Genomic DNA, 20,184 nt, shown 5'->3' with positions numbered 1-20,184 from the left:
ACTCCTCAGTGGGTGGGGCCAACCGCCTGGCTCCACCCCACCTGGTGTGGACATCAGCTCCTGGAGGGAGGCAACAAGGATTTTGTGTCTGACTAATGTAACTGTCTAGGGGTGGGGGTATGTGTGTGTTTTGTCTGTGGCTACCTGCCCAGTCCAGGGTGCCACATTCCCCCTTGGTAAAATGCAGACTGTCTGCGGGCTGCCCGTCCATCACCGGTTTTATTTTTTTTTTTCAAAACTGCAAAAGATAAATAACATTGGAAAAATGGTAAAACATGAAACATAAGCATACTTTAGGTCCTCTTAAATGTTACAACACACATAAACATTTTTAATAACGGACGGACGGATATCTTCCGCTCTCCCACCCAAGCAACCTAACCCTGATGCTGCCCCTAAGAAGTGGGCAGCACCCCTTTACCCCAGTCCAGGTTCAGGCTGCCCGAGCGGGAACGGGTATGGTAACTCGCACCTGACTGTCACTTCAGGGGACCCCACGTCCAAGGGAGGGCCCCTGACCCCTGGAGGATCGCCACCGGTTACGGTAGTGGCGGGCCTTGGCCATCACTTTCCTCCAGGCCCATCCTCCAAATCAGCCTGTCTGGAGGCGCACGGACGGAAAATGGCCCACTAAACTATTTACAAACCCACAAGGTCGTGGGTGGCCTGCCAGTTCTCGGCCATGTCCATCAGCAGTTCCACATGCGGGCGGTAAATCACATAGGGTTCCTCTGGGGGCAACTTGCTGGCAACGGCCAGGATAATCACGGTAGATAATCAGATGAAAACTCAGTTTGATTTGTATTCATTCATTCACAACTGGAACAATCAACATGCTTCACAGGGTCCCAACGGGGACAACAACTTTTCTTTTCCTCATCTTTAAACAGCAATCCCGTGGCACAGCTGCCGTTGCTGCCACTCCCAGTGTGGAGCACCTTCTGCTTGCTCCAGTTGAGGCGGTGTGGGGGATGGGCCCAGACAGAGTCCCTCCATGCCGGCTACGACCGGTACCTTCGGTAATGAGGGACCGCGCTGTGACGTGGCCTGCTCTGCCTCCTGGCAGCTGCATCCCCGCCATGCCTCAGCCGAGGCCCGGGGTGTGGGAGCGGTCGACGGGACATGCGGTGCTGACCTCTGGTCGTGGATCGCCTCCGCTGCGGCCGGGCAGACTGCCGGGGCCGTCGTTATCTCCGTCGCGGCCAGGGCGGTGACAAAGGTAAGGCCCGGGGGCCCCAGGTCTGGGCCCTCTCCCACAGACGCTGCGGGCTCCGCTACCGGTGGCAGGGGTAACAGGTTGGTCAGGGCGTTGGCCGCGGGCATGGGCAGTGAGGGAGGTAGCATGGTGGACAGCAGCAGGCCGGGCCCCTCAGCCGTATCGACCGATCCCTCGGGGACATATGGGCGTGGGTCGCTTACCCGCTCCTCTGAGACCACCTCCCCTTCGGATGCCCAAACGGTTGCGGCCAGGCCCTTCATCTCCAACGTCCACTTCGCCAGCATGAAGTGGACTTGGGCCTGGAGCTCCTGGCACATCTTGCGGCTGGATCCAAGAACGTGGAACGTGATTCTGCAGTGTCCTGGCATCCCTGAACGCTGCAGCGCTAGTTACATGCCGCCGCGGCTGCGACCGCCGCTCCTCCAACGGCTTCGTCAAACGCAGACATCTCCTTCCCATCCCCCTTGGTTCTCTTTAGCACTTCCGCTTGTTGGGGCGGGGCTTCGCTTTCACGCCTTCCCTGCTCGGGGAAGAAGCTCGAGCGGGAAATCTTCGCGCCAAAGATGGCGGCACTTCAAATTTTTCGTCCGGACACCGCCAGCGGGGACTGCAAGGTGCACTTCTACTGGTAAGTAGATGGGTAGGATCCTGTTCGTGACACCAAGTTGTCGCGGGCAGTGGAGCGCTGCGCTCGCTAACGCTCGGGTCCGGCGCTGCTGCTGCTGCTCGGTGGCTCAAGCGGTGGGCCGGATCCGGGGACTCGAGCGGCTCTCCTCGCCCGTGAGTGAAAAGGGGGTGGTTTGTTTGGGGATTTAGTCCGTGACGCCACCCACGGGTTGTGGTGAAGATGGGCACCACCGCTGCTGGTGACGGGGATCCCGAGAGTGATGGTAGGGAGCAACTGGGATGTTGTTTTCCCCCTCCGTGGGTAGGGGTTGGTGGTCCCAGGGCCCCGTGGTGTGACGGGGAGGCAGGGTTGGTGAGGTGCAGTGTTGCAGGGACAGCGTGGCGCGGAGCCGGATGGCACTGGTGTACTCACTCAGCAACAGATGCACAAAGTCTCCGGTAAACAAAACGGCTGGATGGACGGGTCCTGCAGCCGGCTGAAGTGTCTCTCCCCGGACAGGTGATGGTGACTGTCTTTCTCTGCACCTTTGTGTACTGTATTGACTCCGATGGCTTCCCAACGGTAGTCCTTTCCCCGGCGTATTGGTGCCGGAGGAGCCCGTTTTGCCTGCAGGCGCTGGCCCTTGGATCTCTAGCCTGTGGTGGTGGCTGTATATCCTCATGGTGCGGATGGTTGCCTTCTGACGGGACTTGGGTAGTTAGGGGACCCTTAGGGCTCCGGTCACTCTCGGATTTGACTGTTAACGGCGGCTCCAAGCCTAGTCGGGGTCCGATGGCCCTGCCTGTGTGTGCTAGCTTCACTTCGCTCCCTGGTTCGGTACCGACGGGCCACCGCCCGACCTCGGTCCTATGGTTCCACGTTGATCCACCACTCCTGCAGACGGCCACCACCGTCTGACAACCTTGCTGTCAGTGCCTGGGCTCCGACCCAGACACCAGCAGTCTCTCTACTTTTACTCCTCTCACGTCAACCTCCAAACTCTAACTGACTACTGTTCCTGCCTCCAGGACTGTGAACTCCTCAGTGGGTGGGGCCAACCACCTTGCTTCACCCCACCTGGTGTGGACATCAGCCCCTGGAGGGAGGCAACAAGGATTTTGTGTCTGACTAATGTAACTGTCTGGGGGGGGTGTGTGTGTGTGTTTTGTCTGTGGCTACCTGGCTAGTCCAGGGCGCCACATATCCATTTCAGCAGAGCCTGTGGCCACTTCACCGATGCAGTGCTGCAGTGCTTCCAGTTTGCAACTAATTCAGAGGACAATTTGGAGATGAAGCACGAGAAGGAGGAGAAAGCGATGCAGAAACTGACGTAGGTGGTGGGGATAACCCTGATTGAACTAGGGTCGGCAATTCTAGATGTCAGTAATATATGTGCCATCCTAGGGTCTAACTTGGTCCTGGCCCACACAAGATTCACCCAGTGTGTCCTCAGGCAAATGTAGTGTCCCTGGCCACAAGCACTTGTCCACATGTCGGTGGTTAAGTGGGCCTTCCCAGTAACTGTGTTGGTGTGTTAGTCACAGCATGTGGAAAGTTATGGGACACGTGTTTGTGTTAGGCGGAGACAGCCCATCAAGAGAAATAGTGGTTGCTGAAGACTGAGTACAGTGATTCAAGCTTGCTACTGATAAGGATGACAATTTGGAGAAGGAGGATGAGGAGAAGATGCAAGAACTGTTGTAGGAGGTGGGCTAAACCCTGATGGAACAGGGGCACGCAATTCTGGTTATTGCTAGATTGTATGCTATTCCAGTGTTCAACTTGGTCCCAGCCTCCACAAGATTCCTTCATTGAGCTGTTAGGCAAATATAGCATCCCTGGCCATAAGAACATGTCCATGTTTAAGTGGACTTTCACAGGAAAGCGTTGGTTATGTCATGGGTGATATTATGGGACACAGTGATGGCTGCAGACTAAATACCAAGGGATGTCAACCACCATTAGGTTGCGGAAAGCCTTAGTGTCCACAGGCATAAATGGCTACATTTCGAGGGCAAGCAGTCTCGAAATGTGGCCGTTTAGTGTTTGGGCCTGTGGGTGGGAGACTGCATATTTACACCTGCTTTCCAAATCATGGGGCAAGGATAGCTGAGTGCTACACTGGGAGAAGGAAGTGAATGTGATTATTGATGGTATTTGCAAATGTGCAATGACAGATGCAGGCCAGGTGGCATCTGTGGCTGTACCCTGATTAGGGGATTGGAAAGCACATAGCACAGGGAAAGAGACAGTGATGTCACTTGTAGACACTGATTGTGAACCCAGGCATTCGGCCCACCTAGTCGAGTGCTTGAATGACATGTGTCTGAGCATCTTGGTGGTGGTAAGGATTCTAGTAATCAGGCCAAAGCTTATCTTGATCCATCACAGGTTGCAAATCCTCATGTTCTTGTTTTCTGCACTCTCTATAAAAAATTGTCAGACTAGGGAAGAGCTAACCCTTGGCCTAGGATCTTGCCACATGGGGTACTTTTGGAAACAGTTGACTGCCTTCTCCCTCTGATTATTCCACTGCCTCCTGCAGTATGTGGTGGAGGTGTAGATGCCTCACCCTCTGCACTACGTAACTTGCTGTGCATGACATTTTGCAAGGTTGAGTCAGTAGCTTCATCATCCAACACTTCGTCTTCCACTTCTTTACTCTAGTTCTCCTCCTGACTTGTTGACTTAACATGACTTATTGGCAATGGTCTCATCATCATCCACTTCTTGAGGCAGTAATAGCTGTTCGCCACCATTGGCTTTTTATCACCATGGCTTCTTAAATATTTGGGCATCATCGCACACCGGTAACCTCTTGTCCCTCTTGAAATGTACGCGATGAGAGACCTGAATAAGCCTTAAATAGAAAGTTAAAGAGCTCCTCAGAGTGTGCAATTGTGGTTTCACTTGTCTCCTGGGACCATGGTGGGAGGAAAGAGGACCATGGTGAGGATTATGTGGTGCAGACTCTTGTCTAGTAATATTGGACAGTGTGGAAGACAAGGTGGTGCTGGGGAACAGACTGGAGGCATCATCTATCATCCAGCTCACAACCTGCTCACACTGTCCTTGCTTCAACAGTAACGTATTGTGGCCCCTTACAAAGTGAGAAAGGAAGCTAGGACCAGATGATGACTGTTTGGTGTGCTCCCACCATTAGCAGGATGTCCACTTCCCTGTCCCTTACGGCACACCTTGTGCATTTTAAATTAAGTACACAGCTAAGAGCAGTATTATTAGACAATAGAATTTGTTTAAATTGTTCCTGTGAGGACTTTTTCTTGTACCTAGCAGCACCAAAGACTATAAAGCAATAATCCCTGACTAGATGACTGTAATAAGCTGTGCCTTCTTTAGCAGCTCTCCCTACACTAATTGTGGCTAAGAGCAATATTTTTAGACAATAGAATTAATTTAAATTTGCCCTCAAAGGACTTTTGGTTGTACTGGGCTGGATCAACAACATATAGAAAAGCAAAATTTCCTGACTAGATGCCTTTAATATGCTATGCCTTCTCCAGAAGCTAATCCTACACTAATTGTAGACTAAGAAAGGTATTATTAGACTAATAATAATAATACCTTAGGTAATAGGTAGTATGTATTTTTACTGGATTGGTGCTGGGTCCACTTCCTTCTCTTCATCCTCTAGAACTATACTGGCATGGATGACCGGCGGACCTCAGGCACCCTTAAGGATTATATGGTTCTGGATGACAGGTGAGCTGTACATTCCTCTTTTCCATATTCCAGCATAGCATTATGTAGCAGTCCTATCAGTACTTTAAAAAATATTTAGATAAGTGACTGCTGAGTACAGTAGTACTCCACATCTACTTAAATTGTGGAGATATTTAGTACCGGTACTTATTTGTTGCCGGCATATAAGAATAAGGATTACATCTCCCTGCTAAGGACCGCATCGGCCCAATCGCTATAATTTATGGACATATTGATCCATTTCTGGGTCTGGCCTCGTTGACCTGTTGCGGTAATATGTGCGTTTTAGTTCACAATAGGGCATGCACGGCACGTCTTTATTGTTAATGGTGTCTTGTATTAGGCCCTATAGGTAGTGTTAATTTTATATAATAAAGGTTATATTTTAGGCTAGAATTCCAATTTACGTCCAACAGTGAAACATACTTTACCATTTTGGAGATTATCGATCATTATCAAATTGCTGCAGTGAAAGCCTTAAACAATGTTTATTAACTAAATAATCTTTATTTGACAGGTTGAGGAAGGCTTTTATTAGGAAGATCATCAGATTTGATTGCATTTATTTATTAATTCATTAAAGATGCTCAGATGACAGATATTATGTTAACAGATTATTTCCATCCCTGGTCGTTCTGGAACCGCTATGATATTCTTAATATTATATCTGCAGGCAATACAATTAATACAACCCATGGCAGAAACATTTTTCCATGTATCCCCTGAAAAAAAATAAAAAAAAAATAAAAAAACAAGACATCATTAATACTTAGAATATGTAGATACTTTAAGTAAAAATTCTTTGTTACAGTTTGAATACTACCAGTTTCCAGGTGATCTAATATGCACAACACAGGAAAAGAAAAGGGCAAAACCGCAGATGTTTAGGTCTGGCCAGACCTAAAAAGTCCAGTTCGGGATATTACTTGATCCAAACTTGACCCCGAATTCCATTAAACTTTAAGGAACCCGACCGTAAGTGCTATAAAATGGTGGTTGTAAGGGCTAGGGGCACTGGTAGACATAGACAGAAAAGGGCCCCTGTTTAAGAATATATGGGTCCTTTGCAGCCCAAAAACTCAAAATACACAACCCCATCTAGTTTGGAGATAGAATTGGGCCCGCCATTGTCTTGGGCCACTGTGTGGCTCCAGCAATGATATGTCTGCCCCTGGCTAGGGGGCTTCCAAGGGAAGCAAAAGGGCAATTAAAGCATTGCTTCTGGGTCAGCTCATCACATCTTATGAATAGTCACTGCTTCCTCTGCCTACCATCTGTAACAGCATCTGTTATTGGTTGCAATCATATTATGCCCCCACCATCTGACCCCATGTCTGTGATGTTTTCCTCACACTATGTGGGTGCCTGAAGTGAAGTGTAAAAAAAAAAAAATATGCTGCTTTCACACTACGTTTTTTTAACATGCGTCATGAACTTTTTTTGCTGTAAAAGTTGATCCTGTTTTTACAAAGAAAAATGCATGTGTTATTTTGCAGGATCCTGTCACTTGAAGTTTATGGGCGGGTATTGAAGTCATGTGATCGGGAGTGAGGGGAACTGAACATGATAGATTGGGAGCTGGCATCTGACAACTGTGGATGCTGGTAACCAAGGTAAACATCGGGTAACTAAGCGAAGTGCTTTGCTTGGATACCCGATATTTACCTTGGTTATGAGCGTCCGCAGCTGCTAGAAGCCGGGCTGCCTGCTCCCTGCACACGTAGCCAAGCTAAACATCGTGTAACTAAGCGAAGCACTTTGCTTGGTTATCTGATATTTACCTTGGTTACGAGCGTCCGCCGCTCTCAGGCGAGGGAGAGAGAGATGAGAGAGAGCGGGGAGAGAGAGAGAGGGATAAGGAGAGAGAGAGAGGGCTAAGGAGAGAGGGAGGGGGAGAGAGAGGGGGAGAGAAAGACTGATCATGCCAGGCTGGTTTCTGGGCATGCTCAGTAGAGCAAGCAGGATCCTGTCTATCAGCATGCTACCGTTCTCATGTGTTTGCATGCAGTATAGTCAGGATCCAGTGAAAAACCTTATTTGGACGCATCTCAAAAACGCTACAAGTAGCGTTTTTGAAAAAAGTTAAAAAACTGCAAGTCGTTGGATCCTCCCTATAACACACGCAAACGCATGTGAACGCATGTGAACGCATGTTGACGCGAGTCCATTGAAAATGCATTGAAATGAAAACACATTTGCACTGGATCCGTTTTTGCTTTAAAAAAACGTTCATGACGCATGTTAAAGAAACGTAGTGTGAAAGCAGCCTTAGTAGGATCTTCCATATTTTGATACCCATTGTAAACAAACCAGACAGCTGGGGGCTGCATCTCGCAGCTGTCTGTAAATCAAAACCCAATACTCCAATCTAAAAAATAACCTTTAATAAAGCATCTAAAAATTACAATTTAGTGATATAAAAAGTATCTAAATGTAGAACAGGCAAACATAGTGCAGAGTATTATACACTTATATGTTTTATCAAGATGTATGGTGATTAATACACAGGAACTTACCTCTCCCTAAAAAAAAAGTCAGGATACCTTTCTGTCTGCGGAGGTGACCTTAGGGTTCTTTTTGCCCCCCCCGCTCACACGGCAGCTGACCCTAATCCCTATTGAGATCTCTATTAATCCTGTATCCTATTGAGTCCTGTATACCTAACCCAAATGAAAGGTTTAAAGAGATTTAGTTGTCGACTAGTCGGTTTCCTCAAGTCAAGACAGGAGTAGTCTAAAAAGCTCAAGCTATCAGTCAGGGTCAAATTGTCATATAATGTCTGTAGTCTAGAAATTATAAATATAGGTTGTCAGACTTCTATAAACATTCAATGACAGGTTCACTGCTCCCCGTTCAGGGCAACAGGGGAACCATGTCCCTCAAATAGTTTAGATTATTTTAAGTATTAAATTATATTAATATTATAATTATTAAATCATATTAATAGTATATCTATTAAATTATATTAATATTATAATTATTACATTATGAGAAAATTATATCTATTTAATTATATTAATGTTATATTTATTAAAATATATTAATATTTTAATTATTAAATATTACATTTATTATATTATGATAATTATGATTATTATTAATAATACTAACAATATTAACAATAATAACAATAATAATAAATTATTATGTTTATAAAACTATTATTATTATTAATATTATTAATATTATTCTTATTTATTATTGTTGTTATTATTATTATTATTATTATAATATTAGCGAGGTTGGAAAAACAACATGGTGAGAGTTTTATATATATATTTATATATATATATATATATATATATATATATATATATATATATATATATATATATTATAGCAACAGATAATATATGGCCCATCTATAATGCCTTCATATACAAGGAGCCACGTTGGGGTCAAAAAGACAATCCACTACAAATGTCCAGAGATATTACCTTACAAACTGGGATATCTAGAAGGCATCAGGATGTATCATTCCATGAATCAAGATACATTTTCTGTATCCATAGAGTGCTTGATATTTCTTGTCATGGTTTCTATCCTCCCATCATTGTCCTATCCCAGAAAGTAAAATGCCTCGCCTCAATGTGTTTCCCCCCAAAAAGAACCCTAGGCTAACCTCCACTGACAGGATGGTATCCTGACTTAGAAGTTTACTAGGCAGAGGTAAGCGCATGTATATTAATCACTATATATCTTGATAAAGTATATACATATACAACCCCTGGCAAAAATTCTGGCCTCCCCTGGTTCATTCAGTTGTTTACTTATGTTTTAAAAATGCCGATCACAGACGGCACAAAACTAAAGTAATTTCAAATGGCAACTTTCTGGCTTTAAGAAACACTAAAAAGAATCATGAAAACATAATGTACAGCCAGTAACGGTTACTTTTCACGACCAAACAGGGGGAAAAAATTATGGAATCACTCAATTATGAGGAAAAAATTATGGAATCATGACAATTAAGCAAACAAAAGAAGCCTCCAATACATCACTAGTATGTTGTTGCATCACCTCTGGCTTTTATAACAGCTTGCAGTCTCTGAGGCATGGACTTAATGAGTGACAAACAGTATCTTTATCAGTCTGGTTCCAGCTTTCTGTGATTGCTGTTGCAGATCAGCTTTGCAGGTTGGAGCCTTGTCATAGACCATTTTCTTCAACTTCCACCAAAGATTTTCAATTGGATTGAGATCCAGACTATTTGCAGGCCATGTCATTAACCTTATGTTTTTTTTTCAAGGAAGGATTTCACAGTTTTTGTTATGGCAGGATGCATTATCATCTTGATAAATGATTTCATCATCTCCAAACATCCTTTCAATTAATGAGATAGGAAAAAGTGTCCAAAATTTCAATGTAAACTTGGGCATTTATTGAAGATGTAATGACAGCCATCTCCTCAGTGCCTTTACCTGACATGCAGCCCCATAATATCAATGACTGTGGAAATTTACATGTTCTCTTTAGGCAGTAATCTTTTTAATGTTTAGCTTTTCTGTATGTAAATCCCATTTCTGTTAAGCAGTTTCTTACAGTTCGGTCACAGACATTGACTCCAGTTTCCTCCCATTTGTTCCTCATTTGTTTTGTTGTGCATTTCCTGTTTTGGTGACATATTGCTTTAAGTTTCCTGTCTTGACGCTTTGATGTCTTCCTTGGTCTACCAGTATGTTTGCCTTTAACCATCATCCCATGTTGTTTGTATTTGGTCTAGATTTTAGACACAGCTGACTGTGAGCAACCACCATCTTTTGCAACATTGCGTGATGATTTACCCTCTTTTAAGAGTTTGATAATCCTCTCCTTTGTGTCAATTGACATCTCTCATGTTGGAGCCATGATTTATGTCAGTCCACTTGGTGCAACAGCTCTCCAAGGTGTGATCACTTCTTTTTTATATGCAGACTAAGGAGCAGATCTTATTTGATGCACGTGTTAGTTTTGGGAATTAAAATTTACAGGGTGATTCCATAATTTTTTCCCCATAATTGAGTGATTCCATAATTTTTCCCCTGTTTGGTCTTGAAAAGTAACCGTTACTGACTGCACATTAAGTTTTCATGATATTTTTTTTAGTGTTTCTTAAAGCCAGAAAGTTGCCATTGGAAATGACTTTAGTTTTCCCAAATCCCAGTTACCATTAACCCCTTATATTAAACTGATTGCCCCCACATTATGGCAATCGAATCCGACTGAGCAGGGTAAGAGCCAGAAATTGTTCATCTAATGGATGTGCCAATTTTTTTTTAGCTGCAGGCTGGGCTTTTTTCGGCTGTAGAGGGCCCAAAAACCATAGGCCTCCCCAACTTGAGAATACCAGCCTCTAGCTGTCTACTTTATCTTGTCTGGGTATCAAAATTGGGGGGAACCCGATTCCGTTTTTTAAATTATTTATTTCAATAGTTAAAAAAAAGCGTCCTGGGGTCCCTCTAATTTTGATACACTGCCAAAATAAAGCAGACAGCTGGGGGCTGCAGCCTCCAGCTGTCTGCTTTATCTGTGCTGGGTATAAAAATATGGGGACCCTAAGCCATTTTTACCAATTATTTATTTATTTTTACATTCCACTTTGGAAACCCAGACAGATAGTATGAGGGCAGCCAATCACAGATGCCAGCAAAAGGGGGTGGGGATGCATACTCATAAGATATAATGAGTAAAACTGTAAATAGTGTTGCAGTTGTTTGGAAACTCGGTAACTATAACTGTCCTGCTATTACCCCCATTTTGCTCCTTTTTTCCCATTTTTTTAATTTATTTTATTTACTTTGTTATCCGGGCAGCCAAAACCGAATAGTAACATGGACTTCTCTGAGAGATCGTTGTTTGAGGACCATGCACGGATGCTAGGTGTCTGGTACAGATCCTGAATTTTACAGTTTGGGTTCGCCCATCACTTAACAGGAGCTCTATAAAGCTTTTATTTTACATGGATTTAAGCTGGTGTCACACACAGCGACAAAGACAACGACGTCGCTGCTACGTCACCATTTTCTGTGACGTTGCAGCGACGTCCCGTCGCTGTCGCTGTGTGTGACATCCAGCAACGACCTGGCCCCTGCTGTGAGGTCGCCGGTCGTTGCTGAATGTCCAGCTTCATTTTTTGGTCGTCACTCTCCTGCTGTGACACACACATCGCTGTGTGTGACAGCGAGAGAGCGACGAAATGAAGCGAGCAGGAGCCGGCACTGGCAGCTGCGGTAAGCTGTAACCAGCGTAAACATCGGGTAACCAAGGGAAGACCTTTCCCTGGTTACCCGATATTTACCTTCGTTACCAGCCTCCGCTCTTGCTGCCAGTGCCGGCTCCTGCTCTGTGCACATGTGGCTGCAGTACACATCGGGTAATTAACCCGATGTATACTGTAGCAAGGAGAGCAAGGAGCCAGCGCTAAGCAGTGCGCGCGACTCCCTGCTCTCTGCACTGTGACATGTAGCTGCAGTACACATCGGGTTAATTAACCCGATGTGTACTGTACCTAGGAGAGCAAGGAGCCAGCGCTAAGTGCGGCTCCCTGCTCTCTGCACATGTAGCACAGCGACGTTATGATCGCTGCTTCTGCTGTGTTTGACAGCTAAGCAGCGATCATAACAGCGACTTACAAGGTCGCTGTTACGTCACTGAAAATGGTGACGTAACAGCGACGACGTTGTCGCTGTCGCTTAGTGTGAACCCAGCTTTATAGTTACTAAATGTTTGCTTACAAAGACCATAAAATACATTTTGCTTACCAGGATATTGTACTTGTCCCCTATATTGGAAACATCTGTTCATGGATCCAGTGCAGTTCATCTCCTCGGTACTGTTACATTCCTCAAAGGTACCGATACAGAAGACAGATGAACATTTCAAACCATTTGGTGTTGGATCTTCGGGAATAACTGGAGAAATACACAAAATGAAAGATTTGGATTGAGTATTGACTTTAAACATATAAAGGAATCTGTCAGCAGATTTTTGCTACGGAATCTGAGAGCAGCATAATGTAGCAGTTGAGACCTATTTTCTATTGATTTTACTTTCTTTTCTGCACACTCATTTTGATACAATCACCATTTTATTTACTGCAGGTCTATCAGTACTCAGAATGCTGAGTCCTGTATAATCACCCCAACAACACTGATTGTCAGCTTTCTGCATACTGTGTGTTGACAGAAATTGACAGCTGCTAAACAGTGGTGTGGGCAAGTTTCTATAGAGCAGCAGGAGTAGGAGTTATGAGCAGTTAGTCCTGTAGTGGTAATCTCCTGCTGACAAAATACAGATTGTGTTGAAACAGCTACACTCAGACTAGTAATTGACACATCAATGGAATTAAAGTCTCTGTCCATATGTCATGCTGCTCTTGAATTACATAGGAATAATCTACTGAGAGTTTCACTTTAACCCCTTAATGACCGCGGGTAGTAATATTACATCCTAGCCGTCATAATGTTAATTTCTGTGCGCTGCTGCAAGCAGCCTGCGGCGAGTAGCACACATGTCAGCTAATTTGTACAGCTGACATGTGTGCCTGTCAGGCACGAGTGGAATTGCTCTCTGCCTGTGCCATTTAACCCCTTAAATAGTACTGCCAAGATATGACAGTGCATGTTAACGGCGATAGTGCTAGATCCATACCATAGAACCACGTGGATACACTGTTAGTCTAGGTAGCACAGTGTCATCTGATGACTCCTGTGCTCACATGACCCAGGTCCTATAAGACACAGCTGAGTGCTACTTGTTACAAGAGATGATCATTTTTCCCGATCTGAGCGGTGCTGCTCTGATCGGGAGAAAAGAATGAGCGATCAGACTGCCAATTGTTATAGTCCCCTAGGGGACTAGCAAAATGAAAAAAATAAGTTTAATGAAAAATTTTTTAAAAAATTTAAAAACTAAAAAACCTAAAAGTTCAAATTACCCCCTTTTGCCCCATTGAAAATTGAGGGGTTAAAAATAATTCAAACATATTTGGAATTGCAGCGTTCAGAAATGCCTGATCTATGAAAACATAAAATCAATTATTCTGAGCGGCAAAAAAAAAATTTAAACGCCAAAATTACGTTTTTTGGTCACCACAAATTTTGTGCAAAATGCAATAACAGGAGTTCAAAATGTAGCATCTGTGTAAAAATGGTACCGTTAAAAACATCAGCTTGACAAGCAAAAATAAGCCATCACTGAGGCTTAGATCCCAAAAAATGAGAATGCTATGGGTTGCAGAAAATGGCACACAACGTACGCAACATTTTTCAGACAAAAATCTGATTTGTTTTAACCCCTTAGATACAAGTAAATCTATTCATGCTTGGTGTCTACAAACTCGCACCGACCTCAGGCCTCACATAGACACATTAGTTTTACCACATAGGGAACACAGTGAATAAAATATCTCAAAAACTATAGTGCAATTGCACTTTTATTTTGCAATTTTTTCGCATTTGGAATATCTTTGCCCTTTTCCAGTGCACTATATGGTAAAACTTATGGTTTAAGTTAAAATTAAAGCTTATTCCATTTTGGATTCACATTTGTTAATTTGTAATTAATATTCTGTCTATCTAGACATTCAGCAGAAGCAGCAGCACAAATTTCTCCCTTTTTGACCTCCGGTGCTCTAACTCAGGGTTCCCCAGCTCCAGTCCCCAGGGCCCAACAACAGTCCACGTTTTCAGGATTTCCTTAGTATTGCACAGGTGATAATTTAATAACCTGAACAGGTGATGATTTCAGCACCTGTGCAATGCTAAAGAAACCCTTAAAACAAGCACTGCTTGTGGACCTTGAGTACTGGAATTGGGGAACATTGCTCTAGCCTAGAAAAGTAATTATATTTGTATAAAATTTCATCCTTTAAGCAAAAATTTTCATATTTACGAACAAATGTAAAAGTTGCAGGAATTAAAAATATTTTTTTGTAAATTTAAGAATTTTGAACTTGAATAATATTTTGATTTTATCAGTCAATTATTCCTATATGATTATTGTGACTCCTACTTTCATATCCATCAGTGTTGCATAAGTGTCCGTCGCAGCATTTGGAATAAAATCGATACTTTATATTTGCTATCGCTGCTGAGCCGTTGGTCCCACACATGGTTTCATTTGCGCAGCTTTTCAGTATTGATTTAAACACATTACCTTCTACAAAAGGGTAAAATAAACATCAAAAAACAAAATCTGAGGGGGTGATGCCAGAATTTTCTTAAAAAAAATTAAATTACACTCACCTCTGTCAACATATTGGGAACAGGTCATGCATCGATCTCCAAGACATTCAATCTCAGACTCTTTGCATGTTGTAGAGTTGCTTAAGAAGCCCGAATAACATTTATAGGACAAGGCTGAAAAAGGGACACATTTCAGTACTATTATACGGTGAGAGTCATAAAATAAAGGAGCATTTAGGTGAAAAGATTAGTATATTGATATTTATCGATATTTTTTTTAAGACCATGATATATATCACTTCCAACATTTGGCCCTATGTTGACTTGATTTACGGACTTATAAAAGTTTGTTTTTTATCATATAATAAGTATCTTAACTTTTGTGCAATCCCCCTACTATGTTTTGGGGATTCACTTCATCCACCACTTTTACTTTAATAGAATTAACCTTTTCGATGAATCACAAGTTTTCACAAATCATCTATGTAGCGTAAAATGGATCTAAATAAAACCATCTCTGGCTAACAATGTTTGGTCTATGTGAACACACCACTTGATTTGGTAAGTGATGAATCCATGGTATGTTTTGGGACACATTTACATCAGGTTTGATTTCAACGTTTATATTTCAATATGTGAATATTGTTACACAAACCTGATTTACCAGAGATGTACAAGATCCATAAGAAACTGAATTTAACCTGTTTAAAACGATAAAGTTTAACAAAACTCCTTGGTGCCCTATGTGTATATAATGTGTAGTGACTCGATTTGTCTTACCTGAGACAAGAGCAGAGATCAGGCAAAGTAAGGTGACCAGGTATTTCATTGTGGATGAATAGGCGTCTTCTCGGATTCTCTTCTGCTCGTCCTCTTGTCTGCACACATGGAACACATAAACACTCTTTGGAAAGGTAAAATAAAAAACTGTGTCTTGGGATGGATGAGATCCAGCCCATCACTCCTCCCTGAGAGTCATTTTGCTCTCATCAAAGTTCATGGTTATAGTAATACAGCAATACAATGATGATGTATCTTAATGGGAATCCATCAAAATGTCTTTCTATTTGATTTTGCCTAAAGAGATTGGTCCTGTCTTGTTTGCTTTTGTGCACTGTTTAATTGTTAGCTTGAAATATATTGAATATATTTGCCTTCACTGAGGAAGGTTGGGTCAACAGAAGATTTTGCCATTTGTTTTCTCTCTTACCAAAAGTAAATTTCCATTACTTCACCCCATTTCATTATTTAAACAGATCAAATGAAGACCCTGGGTGGCTTCCTCAGTGAGGATGGGAACCAGACTAGAGCCAGGCAATTTCCTCTTTGAGACGTGCAGCGGACTAGACCCAGGGCAACTTCCTCATTGTGGACAGGGATTAGACTAGACCTGGGTGATTTCCTCAGTGAGGCCTGCAGCTAGTCAGCATACTTTACCGGGGGTGGCTTCCTCAGTGAGGAAGGGGGCCAGACTAGACCTGGGTCACTTCCTCAGTGAGGCCTTCACCAGGTCAGCAGACTAGACCCAGACTGGCTTCCTCATTGAGGAAGAGGACAAGACTAGACTGGGAGGGTTCCTCAGTGAGGCCTGGAGTGCAGACTAATTAATCAGGGTCTTGTGTTGCAGAGCAGTTTGTTTTAGTGTTTTGATCTCTTGTGAGAGAACTGAAGACTCAAGAGATATCAGAAAAGTCTCAGTGAGCTCCAGGACAGACTTGGGAAGGGGGAGGGCACCTCACGGGGACGGGGATCAGGGAGGACTGAAAGTGAACACAGCAAAAGTGATCATCCGTCCTCCGGCAGCACGGATTTGAGAAGTATACTATACAAATCTGTTGATTAATAACGTGTACAATTTTCTATAAAATTAGCAAAATATATTTTTATACATCAATTTTGTTGTGAAATGGTCTGTTACGGGGGCTGGAGGTTTGACCTAAACATAACAAAAGTTCAAATTCCACTCGGGGTTAACTGTGCAGAGTGAACTGCAGCTAGTAGGTGGAAGCAAGAGAGAACGCTCAACAGCAAACCTGTATAAAAATACCACTTAGAGGCAGCGTTAAATGTCATGCAGCCCTCTGGGTACAAACTTACAACCTCTGTTAAAGTCACAGAGGTTACAAAATATAAAAAGACACTTCCTAGCCCAGCGCTTTAACCCAGGTGCCAGAAAGAGAGAGTAAAAAAAATATCACAATAACTGTTAATGCTCACAGGGAAGGAAGCAGGAGTTGGTACCTTAACCACAGCAGGATTGACCCTGCTATGACCCAGGTAGTCTATGCACTCGGTGGACCTCACAGAGGCCAGTATACTGTATACAACGTATAGAAATAACTAGATTGACAATGCTCTAGCTGCACTGCAATGCAAGGAGAGAAGACAGGAGAGACTCGTGACTCATGAATATTGAGGCAGACTAAAGACCAAACCGCTGTGACTCGACTCACATTAGGCTAATACTGGCACTGCACCAACCTGTCTGTCGTGCAACAAGCAACTGACAACTTACTGCTGGAAACATAGACAGATTTGGACAGGCCACGATGCCTAACCCTGCCTAGACTACAGTAAACAAAGACCAGTGCTGGAGCTACCTTGTGCTGGCACTTAACTGATGACTGCTCCCCCCATGCCGTCAGGGGTTCTTAAAAGCTAAGCTCCACCCCAAGCAGAGGGATTGCTAGACATGCTGGGACAAGTGGCCAATTTAGAATCACCATATCAAAGGTGACGTCACCCGCAACCAATAAAATCACAGTACGTCAACCGTGACCAATTAGATTGTGGCACATCAGCGGTGACATCACCCGCGGCCAATCCGCTGCTGCCGCATGGCGTGCATGTGAAGTAGCGCATTGTCTGCACTTAGAAGCAGAAACAGCGCTATACAACTGCACATGCGCAATGGAGCTTTTGTGGGATAGACCAAGGCAGGAAGACCTCAACCTCTGCCTGCACAATACGACGCCACTGGGATTTAGTCTCAGAATTCCAAAAAGTCATACAGACATTATGGGCAGAAGCTAGGTGAGTTGAATGACGTTGAGGCCTAACATGAGATTTGCTTTAATAAGCTGTCCCTCCTTCAGCAGCTCTCCGTACACCAATTGTAGCTAAAAGCGATATATTTAGACAATAGAATTAATTTAAATTGGCCCTGAAAGGACTTTTGGTTGTATGGGGCTTCATCGGCAACATATGGAAAGGCAACATTTACTGACTAGATGCCTTTAATATGCTATGCCTTCTCAGACAAATTAATCTATTTGAATTAGCCCTGAAAGGACTTTTGGTTGTACGTGGCAGCAACCAGAACTATAAGGCAATAATCCCTGACTAGATGCCCATAATACGCTGCTCTTCTCCAGTAGTTCACCGTACTCTAATACCAATATTACTATAGACTATTTTTTAATTAACCCTTGGTTTACTGAAGGATCAGCAAAGACCGTAAGGCTATAAAACACTGTAACACACTGTCCCTTCTCCAGCATCAGCAGAAGCTCTCCCTACACTATTTCCAGGTACATTTTGCGGATCATGGCATCACTGGGTTTTATAAAGGTCTGATAACTCTATGCGGCCAGTCAGTCACAGTAATGCCAGTAGCCAACATGGTGTAATGCTCTGCCTTGCGGATGTCCGAGCAGACCGCATGTCTGCTATGCATGGACCGACAACTGTCCGGTGCATGGTGCAACACACACAGAACATCAGGATACAATAACAACAGTGGGCCCTGGTGCTGGGAGAGGGGAACAGGGACACCTTCTGCCCTCACTGAGGCTGTTTTGTAGGCTCCCTTACATTCCTATATGAGTTATTTCACCAATCTCCGATCACATACCTAGGCTCTTGCTTGCCCTACACTCACGCTGGCTAGTGAAAAGGCCACCAAAAGCACTAGTCCCACCACTGCAATAATAAAATATGAGGGAAGGAAGACAGAGAGGGGATTAGTCAAAAATGATATATAATATATATATATATATATATATATATATATATATATATATATATATATATATATATATATATATATATAATATTTATTCATTTATATAGCGCTATTTATTTCATAGCACTTTACATACATTGGCAACACTGTCCCCATTGCGGCTCACAATCTAAGGTCCCTCTCTGTATGTTTTTGTAGTGTGGGAAGAAACCGGAGTACCCTGAGGAAACCCACGCAGACACGGGGAGAACATACAAACCCCTTGCAGATATACACCAACTTCACAGCTGCAGCCAGATACCAGGGATGCATCCAGCACCACTTCCACCAAAAAGACAACATCAATAGCAAGGCTCCACAGCAGTGTTTCTCCAGTGGCTAACTGGGCAACCTTTCTTCTGTGTGGCTAGTTTCAGACAGTGAATTCTATTGCCGGCATTATGTGATGGCACATGTGACTATTTTCAGGGAATGCATGTGGTCACAAATCGGCTGCATATGAGGGAAATTAGCCAAGAGCTACTGGCAGAGAAACTGACATTTACCCTTGCTGCACCAAAGGAATGGAAAACACATGTAAAATCCAGAGTCTTATCAGGCAATGTAGTACTCCGGCACCAGACCTGTCGCAAGTCTCCTAATGTTCTCCATGAATGTTCATGACACATAGCTACAGTATTACCTGATTGTCAGGCAATCCATGCATGCTTAGTTGCTGAAAAAGAGCCTCAAAACTTCCAAGGCAGGGACTCAAGCAAGGCCCACAAGCATCCGTGATACTTGGTCGAGTATCAAGGATGCCGAGCACCATGATGTTTGATCAAGTAACAAGCAGTACCAAGCAAGCTCGCTCATCACTAATAATTAACTAAAATGTTATACATTTTTTTTATTACAGAATAATTAGCGATTGTTATATTCTAAAATATAAGGCAGATGGCATTCTGTAACTCTGGTATGACAAGCATGTTGAATGTTTTAAGGCTGTTTTACATGTGTCAATTTCTCATGCAATCGCATTTGCGATCACACGTGCCCCCATCGTTTGTGCGGCATGGACAATTTGTTGCAAGCTCCCTGTCACACTTACTTACGTTCCAAACGACCTCGCTGTGGGCGGCGAACATCCACTTCCTGAATGGGGAGGGACGTTTGGTGTCTCAGCGATGTCACACAGCGGCCGGCCAATAGAAGCGGAGGGGTGGAGATGAGTGGGACGTAAACATCCCGCCTACCTCCTTCCTTCAGCATTGGCGGTGGCCGCAGTTAAGCTGTGTTCATCGTTCCTGGTGTGTCACACGGAGCGATGTGTGCTGCCTCGGGAGCAATGAACAACCTGACGTTTGATTTTTTGAAAATGAGTGACGTGTCAACGATGAACGAGAAGGTGAGTATTTCTGCTCGCTCACCGTCGCACGTAGCTGTCACACGCTACGACATCACTAGCGAGGCCGGATGTGCGTCACTTACGACGTGACCCCGCCGACATCTTGTTAGATATATCGTA

At 43.7% G+C, this 20,184-nt stretch overlaps 1 protein-coding gene across 1 annotated transcript; it reads right to left on the bottom strand.

Moving 5' to 3' along the window:
• Positions 1–6,066: 6,066 nt before the first annotated feature.
• On the bottom strand, positions 6,067–19,488 carry LOC142256730 (uncharacterized). Its single transcript, XM_075328585.1, has 5 exons — positions 19,360–19,488; positions 15,494–15,617; positions 14,774–14,887; positions 12,290–12,439; positions 6,067–6,271 (listed from the first exon to the last, which is right to left on the bottom strand). The coding sequence occupies exons 1-5, from the start codon at positions 19,486–19,488 to the stop codon at positions 6,156–6,158; spliced, it is 633 nt and encodes a 210-aa protein (XP_075184700.1). The 3' UTR covers positions 6,067–6,155.
• Between the last annotated feature and the right edge of the window lie 696 nt (positions 19,489–20,184).

The sequence above is a fragment of the Anomaloglossus baeobatrachus genome, chromosome 11 (assembly GCF_048569485.1).
Source record: "Anomaloglossus baeobatrachus isolate aAnoBae1 chromosome 11, aAnoBae1.hap1, whole genome shotgun sequence".
Classification (NCBI taxonomy): Eukaryota; Metazoa; Chordata; class Amphibia; order Anura; family Aromobatidae; genus Anomaloglossus; species Anomaloglossus baeobatrachus.
This window is presented reverse-complemented; position numbering and strand designations above follow the sequence as displayed.